Source organism: Salmo salar, chromosome ssa09 (assembly GCF_905237065.1).
Source record: "Salmo salar chromosome ssa09, Ssal_v3.1, whole genome shotgun sequence".
NCBI lineage: Eukaryota > Metazoa > Chordata > Actinopteri > Salmoniformes > Salmonidae > Salmo > Salmo salar.
Window position 1 is genome coordinate 126,145,862 of NC_059450.1, and position 10,174 is coordinate 126,156,035.

Genomic DNA, 10,174 nt, shown 5'->3' on the forward strand with positions numbered 1-10,174 from the left:
TCTCTCGGAGGACCTGAGCCCTAGGACCATGCCTCAGGACTACCTGGTATGATGACTCCTTGCTGTCCCCAGTCCACCTGGCCGTGCTGCTGCTCCAGTTTCAACTGTTCTGCCTGCGGCTATGGAACCCTGACCTGTTCACCGGACGTGCTTGTTGCACCCTCGACAACTACTATGATTATTATTATTTGACCATGCTGGTCATTTATGAACATTTTAACATCTTGACCATGTTCTGTTATAATATCCACCCTGCACAGCCAGAAGAGGACTGGCCACCCCTCATAGCCTGGTTCCTCTCTAGGTTTCTTCCTAGGTTTTTGGCCTTTCTAGGGAGTTTTTCCTAAGGAGTTTTTCCTAGCCACCGTGCTTCTTTCACATGCTTTGCTTGCTGTTTGGGGTTTTAGGCTGGGTTTCTGTACAGCACTTTGAGATATCAGCTGATGTACGAAGGGCTATATAAATAAATTAGATTTGATTTGATCATTGTAAAGCTTTTGGTCATGTAGCAAGTGTTTGCCGAAGGGAGAAGCCGAGATGTCCAAGTTGTTGAAAGGATCATATTACACGGGAGCCCAACATTTTTTAAAGGTTAAGAAGGTGGACTTTGTGACTTTTAGAGTTATGGTAATTAATGGCACTGCCAAGGTGGAGAGAAGGTCCATGAAGATAGAAATCATAGTGATTGTGGCGGAGAGGTTCCTGGGGCTGAAAGATTTCTCAGCGAAGGAGTTATGCAATATTGGCACAAGCCGTACCACCCTCTCAGGTCCCAGAGCCTGATAAGGGAGATATGGAGAACCAAAAGAAGGAAGAATTGGGAGTTTTGTTTGTTTTGGCAATGTACTCTTTTTAATAGGATGGATTAAATTATGTTTCACTATTATATATATATATGTTAACAGAGAAGATTACAAAACTGTGCCAGAGTTCCACCAGTTCAACTCTTTGGGGTCGGGTATATATATATATATATATATATATATATATATATATATAAAATGTTGGTTTCAAATTGTCCAGTTGGTGGCGACAATACACCTTGTTGGGTTGTTGTCCGCCATAAAACCCACAGAAGAAGAAGAAGGCGCATGACACTGACAGCCTTCTCTTGAAATCCAGCTCAAACTGCTAGAAGGACAGACGTCAGACGTTGATCGCCTCATTCGCTAGACAGGAGTTTGTCGTCTAACGTTAGTGGGTAATGTATCAGATTAGATGGCTTTTGATTGACAAAATGTCTCAAGTTTATGTTTGTTTTCATGATAGCTAGCGACACACCAAGAGTAAAGTACACACAACTGACTAACTAATTTGCTTGCTTGCTATCCAAGCAGAGGAGCTAGATGTTATTGCCTGATATCTAATGAGATACAGTACTCTTTTGTCGTTACAAACCTAGCTAGGTAGTTACAGTAATGGTAATGTTTGCCTTTGCCTGCCAGCCTCCTTATGCAAAATTATCGTAACGAGCTATGCTAGCTAGCTAAATAGTTAACTGTTGTTGAGATTCTCAACTATTGCTTCCTTAAATGTAGCTATTGATAATTCATTAGTATCATTGAACCTTTGCCATCTAGGTCAAAATGTATGTATTTTCTTGTCTTCTTGGCAGACATGGAGGAAGCCAATCAAGATGCCTTTGACAGAGCCAGGCTGCAGGTGATCAAAGACGGCTATGAGAAGGCCTTTGAGTGCATTAACAGGGGCCTGACAGAGGATGAAGCTGGCCACAAGACCCAGGCCCTGGCCCAGTACAGACAGGGACGCCAGCACCTCCTCAGGGCCATCAGTGTGCCCTCAAAGGGGCACGAGTGTGTGGGCTGCTCCTGGGAGTCAGCCCGCCAGATGCAGCACAAGATGCAGGAGACTCTGAACAACATCACCACTCGATTGGCGGTCCTAGAGACCAGCCCAGACCCTGAGCTCCCACCACCTCTAGATGCCTCTAATGGAGTCCCTGGGACAGCTTCTAACCTTTACCCCAAACTGGAGAAGGAGAAACCAGAGCGGCCATCTCCACCCAAGCTACTAATGACTAATTGCCGGGCTGGAGCTGTGGGAGACATTGTGTCTCCCTCCCTGCCTCTTTCTCCCACTAGACAGCCTGTGGTGCCTGGCGAGCTGCCCCCAGCCTACTCCTCCCAGGCGGCTGATGGTCACCTGACTATCTCCTACGGGACAGAATCTGGAGAAATGTCGCTGGTGGGAGAGGAGTTCTACAGCCACATGTCCCCCTCTCCCCCCTCTCCTCAGAGCCTGGGGGAGGATGGAGAGGAACTCTTCTTCCTGTCTCACGGGGTGCAGATATTCTTTGTCACACCTGACGGCCAGGTCAGCGCTCCCTCCTACCCAGGGTACCTGCGGATGGTCAAGTTCACCAGCCAGCAGTCAGAGAGAGTGCCCAACCGCCCCCCAGCCTTCCTGCAGGTAAGAGGGATGGGGGGTGATGAATTCTAGTCACTGTCTAGGTGTTACCATTTACAGTGCCCTTAATATAGTGTCAACACTTACTGTATTCAGCATTTCAGTGTATGATGAAATCACAGGGTTCTTGGAATCTGTTTCCTTGACCTCTCTATCTGTTGTGCACTCTAACACAATTTCATCATCAATGGTTTGCTCTGCCTCTGCTCATAAACTCCCTCTTGTCATACTGAGAAGTGTGTGTGTGTGTGTGTGTGTGTGTGTGTGTGTGTGTGTGTGTGTGTGTGTGTGTGTGTGTGTGTGTGTGTGTGTGTGTGTGTTTAGAATAGGGTTGGGCTCCTGTGTGTGTGGGATAGGCTATCAGAAGCACTGCAGCCAGATAATGATCTGTGTCCTGCATCATGTGATTAGTGACTCAGTGGCCCTAATCCCAGGCAGGAGGTCTCTATGATGTCATGGTGGGAAAACCCCAGTGGCCATCGGGTCAGGTTCAGAGAGACAGACAGTCCTTCCATAAAAACTCCCTATACTGTCCTGTGTGATTGGCTGTACTGTTGATATGTGATGGGTTATACTGTTCATGTATTCCAGGTGTGTGATTGGCTGTACCCGCTGATGGCCACTGACTCCCCCGTTCTGCTGTGTAACACAGGGGTGTTCATGTTCCCGGACATGATGGCGTCTGCCCCGGGGTCCTACGTGGGCGTTGTGCTGTCCTCTGAACTGCCTGTAGAAGACAGACAACTGTTCCAGGACCTGTTGTCCCAGATGACAGACCTCAGGGTGCAGGTGAGCTGCTGAGGCTGTGTCTCAAATGTCACTCTATTTCCTATATAGTGCACTACATTTGACCAGGGCCCATAGGGTCCTGCTCTCTGACTGGCCCATATGAAAGTGTCTAGGGGTCGGCTGAATGGTAATAGAATAATAAACGCATCTCTCTGGCAGATGTTTTTGTCAATTTCAGGTGTATTTGAGTCATTGAAAGATGTTAAAGGTACCAAAGCAATGCCACACCACCACACCATGACAAGTGTCCTTGTGCAGAAGGTTATGGACCCTGGATGAAAGAATGACAGGGTTGCCAACATCCATTCTTAGTCAGCAGTTCAGATTCAGGAAGAGTGACAGTTTCCAAGTGTTGTTCTTTGTTTTCTTATATCCCAGTCAATGATCCCAGTGGAATGTAAGGTTAAAATTAGGGATTTGGCCCAAAATGGAACGCTATTTCCTTCATAGTGTCCTACCGTTGACCAGAGCCTAGTCAAAATAGTGCACAACATACGGAATAGTGTGCCATTTAGTACAGTGGTAGATTAACATGAGCTATTCTGCTCTCTCTAGCCTCAATAATGACTCTGATTGGTCCATATTTCTGGTGTTATTCCAGAACTACTGATGATGTAAATGCTGCTCTATTCTGGTGTGAAAATGTCTGCTTGCTGCTGTAAGGCGCTCCACTTCACCTGCGGGTCTTGGGCCAGAGCTCTATGGAACCTGGTCCCAAGTAGTGCTCTAGGTAGGACATAGGGTGCCATTTGGCATACAACACTAAAGGCTCTACTGCACTGCTTGCTCCCTGAATACACCTCAGCAGTTAGGAAATTTAGAACAACAGGCAGATGAAGAGCATTAATGTGTGCTAATGCTCTTATCTGGCTAGAACACAACACAGCTTCAGTAGTCACTACAGTAATGGAGTCAGACTGTGGTTTTTGTCCCCGAGCAACAGTATTCAGCCAGGCTCTAACTGGGGACATGTTGCTGATAAACTTCCTGTCACATGTACAGCTGCTTCTGGGATGGAATCCAATAAGCAAGTAGGCTTTTCATGATCACATATGGGATATATGTACATTTAGGAGGTTGTCTTGTTGAGAATAGCAATGATGGTGTTAGAACATTACCCCTCTGTCTGTTTTCCTCAAGCAAGGAGATCTGAAACGTGTCTGGTGACCATGTCTTTGTTTAGAGGAGAATGAGACGTTGTGATCAGGATGGAGATAGAGGGAGAAGAGGCACCCGATGGTAGCAGGAGGCTGTTACTAGGGGCTTACTAGGAGAGTTAGGGTAAGGCACTTGAGGTTACTATGAGGCAGGGTCTGCTAGGCTCCAACTAGGCTAACCAGTCCTGTAACAGCGATAAGTTACAGAAAATCGAGAGGACCGTGACAACGAAGCAGAGTTAATCAAACTTTAATGTTCTTCTGCTAATGATGTACATATGCACCAGCAGGTGTCATAAAACCACTGTTGCAAAACACCATATTAATACAAGTCCTGATGCTGCAGGCTCCAAATGAGGCAGCAGACAGCATCAACCTGAGACAGAAGGTGTCCATCGCTCCCCTCGAGGAAGAGGAGGTCCCAGCAGCAGGAGAGGAGGAGGAGGAGAAGAACCTGCCAGAGTGGAGTGAGAAGGTGGCCAGCGGCATCCTCACAGGTCAGACCCAGGGCCCTAACCCCTACAACCCTAACCTGAGGCTGTAGGGGTTAGGCTTAAAGTTGTATGCTGTGTATCACTCACTCACACATACTGTGTTTCTTCCATCCAGGGGCATCGTGGCTGAGCTGGGGCCTGGTGAAGGGGGCTGAGTTTACTGGCGTAGCCATCCACAAGGGGGCGTCGAAACTGCGGGAGCACATCACCCCCGAGGACAAGCCAGCCCATGTCAGCCCCTCCGTCTCCAAGGGATTGCGTGTAGCCAAACAGGCCACCGGGGGCGCTGTCCGCGTCAGCCAGTTCCTGGGTGAGAAGAAGCTGAGTGTCTGACTGATTTCTTCAGGTGTTGGAAAGAGTTGACTGTCTGATTGGATGTGGATGGGTGTATTGTGTGTGCTGTTGTGTTAGTAGTGGACGTTGTATTATGACGGGGTGTGTGTTGTTTGTAGTGGACAGTGTGTGTATGGTGGCAGGGTGTGTGGGTAAGGAGCTGGCTCCCCACGTGAAGAAACATGGAAGCAAGTTGGTCCCAGAGTCCATGAAGAAAGATAAAGATGGACGATCCAACATCGATGGAGCCATGGTGGTGGCTGCCAGCGGAGTTCAAGGTACACATAGTCACTGTTGTGGTTGTTATAGTCACTAGGCTAGTGATTGTATAGGACAAGAGAGAACAACACAAACGTTGGACGTGCGCAGTAGATCACCTGCTGGCTGTCAACAAACGCTGGAGATTCAACATAGAATGTAGAATCGATGAGAAATGAATAGATAATGACTGCCGATGTTTGGTGTTCATAGGCGATGGGACGGCCACCCGCTACGCATGGCCGACGTTCGTATTGGTCTGTCTTGTCCTTAAGGACAGTTCACATGGATGATGTGCCCCCTATTCTACCAAGTGTCTAGTCGTTGTTGTGGTTCCTGTGTTTCTACCTGAAGGCTTCGCTACCATGTGGACCGGCTTGGAAGTAGCAGCAAAGAACATCACCGTCTCCGTTGCCTCAGAAACCGTCAACACTGTCAAGCATAAGTAGGTCTTTCTCTGTACACTTCAATCAACATGTTGTCTGTGGTCTTCTCAATCAACATGTGTTGTCTGTGGTCTTCTCAATCAACATGTGTTGTCTGTGGTCTTCCCAACCAACACGTGTTGTCTGTGGTCTTCCCAACCAACACGTGTTGTCTGTGGTCTTCCCAACCAACACGTGTTGTCTGTGGTCTTCCCAACCAACACGTGTTGTCTGTGGTCTTCCCAACCAACACGTGTTGTCTGTGGTCTTCCCAACCAACACGTGTTGTCTGTGGTCTTCTCAACCAACACGTGTTGTCTGTGGTCTTCCCAACCAACACGTGTTGTCTGTGGTCTTCTCAACCAACACGTGTTGTCTGTGGTCTTCCCAACCAACACGTGTTGTCTGTGGTCTTCTCAACCAACACGTGTTGTCTGTGGTCTTCTCAACCAACACGTGTTGTCTGTGGTCTTCTCAACCAACACGTGTTGTCTGTGGTCTTCTCAACCAACACGTGTTGTCTGTGGTCTTCTCAATCAACATGGGTGCATCTCAAATGGCACCCGGTGAGCCCATGGGCCCTGGTCAAAAGTAGTGCACTATATAGGGATTAGGGTGCTATTTGAGATGCAGTCATGTCAAAATAAATAAATATGTTGTATTGTCACACACCAGATAGGTGCAGTGAAATGTGTTATTTTTACAGGGTCAGCCATAGTAGTACGGCACTGCTGGAGTAAATTAGGGTTAAGTGCCTTGCTCAAGGACATATCGACAGAATGTTTTACCTCGTCAGGTTGGGCATTTGAACCAGCAACCTTTCGGTTACTGGCCCAACGCTCTAACCATTAGGCTACCTGCTGAATGTGTTCTGTGCTTGGCTCATTCACCATGTGTGATTGGCAGTACTACTTGCTTGACTGTTTACATTTGCTCCTGTCCACCCAGCTCTGATGTGTATGTCTGTTATTTTGCTTTCTAGACCAGGTTTTGCTAAACACTCGTTTTATAAGCAAAAACAAGCAAGCACTTACTGTACATTTCCCTCTTCCACTTATTTTTCAGATTCAGGGGTCTACAAAACATCTTAGACCCACCTAATGACAAGACATGTATTTTCTCTTGAATGAACCCTCCTTAATAGTAACGAGCAGCATGGCCAAGGCTTAGCCTCTGTTTCTGGATGGTCTGAATGTACAGCTGTTAGATTCACCTCTACTCTCTAAACACTGGGCTATGCACCTGTAATTCAACATGAAGCTTACTCTGATTTCTCTGGTGTCTAACTAACCAATTATTTTTCCTGACTTCATTGAAAATAATATAACTATTCCTAATGCATAATCATCGTATGAATTGATGCACTTTTATGTGTATTATATGTGCAATCACCAGCCCCACAATATAATCAGTTATATGTTTACAGATGACTGAATAGTCAGACAACTTGAATAATTCTGTTGAATTCATGCTCTGCATGGGTGGTGGCTTTAATCCTAATTGCATGTTGTTGCTATCCTTGCTGTTCCCTATAATTGCCCTCACCCCAACCCTCCCTGTCACCCCCTCAGCCTTCCCCCTCTCACCAGTTGGTTGTGTGTGATTGATTATAAGGTATGGGGTGGCAGCCGGCCAGGCCACAGACCATGCTGTGAACTCAGCCATTAACATGGGCGTCACCGCCTTCAACATTGATAACCTGGGCATCAAAGCTGCGGTGAAGAAGACTGGCAAACAGACGGCTGTGGCCATTCTGCAGGACTACCAGCTACAGGACCCTAACACTAACCAGAAACAAGTGGAGAAACGGGACAAATAGGCCCCATCCAGGAAAACGTTTTACGTCCCAAATGGCACCCTATTCCCTAAATAGTCACTACTTTGAACCAGAGCAAAATATAGAGAATAGGGTGTGTTTTGGGACACAGTCAACCCCTAGCCCCATGACACTTACCCTAGTCCTACCCACAGAGCACTGGTGTAGATATGAGAGGACTGGATAGGTGTGAGCATAATGGCAAAACTTCTACTTGCCAAGTCTGTCATAGGGAAAGGCTGAGGTACTACCATATTGATTAAACGTGTCCATTTTATTTCAGATCTACCCTAGTGCCTAGAGGGTAGAGGCTAGGTTTGCGTCCCAAATGGCACCCTATTCCCTATGTATAGTGCACAAAGGGAATGAGGTGCTATTCGGGATGCACCCATGTCTTCCTCTTTCCTTTAGAGCCTTAATTAACACACAATTTGTATTCTTCTATAAAGAAATCTATGTAAATTATTTACAATAAATATTTTATATTTACATACTAGTTGATTAATAGCCTATAGATATGTTACCAGGGTTTGATAACTGTTAAGCACTTCAATTTTCATAATGAATGGTATGACATTATAATGTCATTAATATAATAATAACTAAGATGAACATTGTATGTAGGTAGGCTGATGTATTATTGCTAAATTATTTGTGTGCAAGACACTGGAATAGATTAAGTCACGTATGTGATACAAATATAAACTGAGAATAGGATTATTTTTAAACATTTCAAGACTACTGCTGTTGACCTATTGTAGTAACAGTAGTAGTATTACTGCAGTAGTACTGTAGTAACACTGTCCACATTTCAGTATATCTGGAGGTGAAGGTGTATCTGCGGTGAGGTTGTACAATTCCGGTAACTGTCCCAACAGGATTTCTGGAAAACCTGGGAATTTTGCAGAAGGTACTGGAAATATGCATCCCTTATCTGAAAGTCAGGGGGGGGGACCCAGCAGCATGCTAACAATGTGCTATAAGAATACATGTTTGGGTTCATTTAATCAATGAAATAATGTTCATGTGTGAAACAAGACGAATCCAGGAATACATGTAGTTTGTATAGCTGTTGAGGGTACTGGGTAAGATTGAACAAGGTATACTTTAAGGTATACTCTTGTCATATGACTTTGTAATGCAGAGGAAAGAATCAATCCAAACATAGAAGCAGTGGAGTTTTGAACTGGTTTGAGAATGGTCCATGGTTTGCTTACTATGCCTTAATAACCAGTTACTACATGCTCTATGCTACTGTAACCAAGCAAGCCCACACTACTTTCATCTTGGTTGTACTTGTTAAAGCTGTGAAATTAATTTTCTATGAAAGGACACTTTTTTTTTCATATGATGTAAAGAAAGTGATATATTTTTTTTAACTATGACATCTGGAAGAAATGATTATGGCAAAATTACAGCTATACATACATCAACCGTTTTGGCACAATCTGTACGTATGTGGGAAGTTTTGGAGTGTGTGTTTAAGATTAGTCGCTGTACATGTAATGTTCTCAACATTCTGTATTTAACTTGTAAGGCTGTCTACCATTCATAATTTACCTTGGGCTGATGTTGATTCAATATGAATTGTCTTCAGTAATATTTCCCCTTCAGGGTTAAGTGAAGGCAGACTGTCTTTCTGGTGTGAATTTGAAATATCATGCAGGCATTGAATACACATCAGTATTCTCACAAAGTGGTTGTCATTTTCTTTCTAAATAATGGCTCTGTGCTTCTGTGGCCCTATGTGAACAAATAGTCACATGGTCTGATGATAAACCAAATATCTGATATGTAATAAAAAGCTATTGAAGAATGAGTTATATATCATTGGTTTCCTTGGTTTGGGTAGAGCATGTCATATATCTGTCTGTCTACTACAAAATGGAGCATTTTCATGCAGACGCCCCTCAAATGAACCTGGCAATCAAATCAAGGTAGTGAAATAGGATCATTTTCAAGTGTTTTGCAGCACGTTATCCAAGTGATTTATCCTGAATGCAAAGGAGCTCGTTCACATTCAGTTTAGCTGAATCACATTCAATCCAAGTATGTTTTCTTTTAATTGTTTATGCAATTTCAAATGAAAGCATACATGTTTGTTTTATTAACAAGGAATAATGAGTAGAAAGCCGAGGTCAGGAGGCCACTATTATTATTAGGCTGTATTACTCCTCAATCACAATACCATATCACTGTACTATTATTTGAAGTTTAAGACCTAGTATATTTTGTTCATGATTGACATTTGAGTTGTGTGTTTTTGTCAATTTGTGATCAAGACAGACATGGCTAGCTACTGTGAGTCGGAGCGCTGAAAGCTACCCTGTATCTTCTGATGGGTTCTTGATAAAGAGCAGAGCGAATTTCCTTCTGCTCAAAATGAAATGATTGGCTACATATGTCACACACCATCGATTCATCACTTATCACTGAGAAGGTCCATAGATGCTGTAGTCTCATTGTTGAGCTTCT

General features: G+C 44.6%; 1 protein-coding gene across 5 annotated transcripts; it reads left to right on the forward strand.

The window, feature by feature from the left end:
- The first annotated feature begins 1,055 nt into the window (after positions 1 to 1,055).
- Positions 1,056 to 9,518, forward strand: spg20 (Spartin). 5 transcript variants are annotated; one of them, XM_014214224.2, is made up of 9 exons: positions 1,056 to 1,201; positions 1,616 to 2,430; positions 3,019 to 3,216; positions 4,720 to 4,870; positions 4,983 to 5,177; positions 5,320 to 5,478; positions 5,813 to 5,903; positions 6,949 to 6,995; positions 7,498 to 9,518. In XM_014214224.2, the coding sequence occupies exons 2-9, from the start codon at positions 1,618 to 1,620 to the stop codon at positions 7,536 to 7,538; spliced, it is 1,695 nt and encodes a 564-aa protein (XP_014069699.2). In that variant the 5' UTR covers positions 1,056 to 1,201; positions 1,616 to 1,617; the 3' UTR covers positions 7,539 to 9,518.
- The last annotated feature ends 656 nt before the right edge of the window (positions 9,519 to 10,174 follow it).

What these genes read in the sequence shown, in the direction of transcription:
- spg20 (XM_014214220.2), top strand. Translation starts at nt 1,618, where the DNA reads ATGGAGGAAGCCAATCAAGATGCCTTTGACAGAGCCAGGCTGCAGGTG. An exon ending in GGCTGCCAGCGGAGTTCAAG is followed by an intron (nt 5,479 to 5,812) that starts GTACACATAGTC and finishes TTCTACCTGAAG; the next exon opens with GCTTCGCTACCATGTGGACC. An exon ending in GTCAACACTGTCAAGCATAA is followed by an intron (nt 5,904 to 7,497) that starts GTAGGTCTTTCT and finishes ATTGATTATAAG; the next exon opens with GTATGGGGTGGCAGCCGGCC.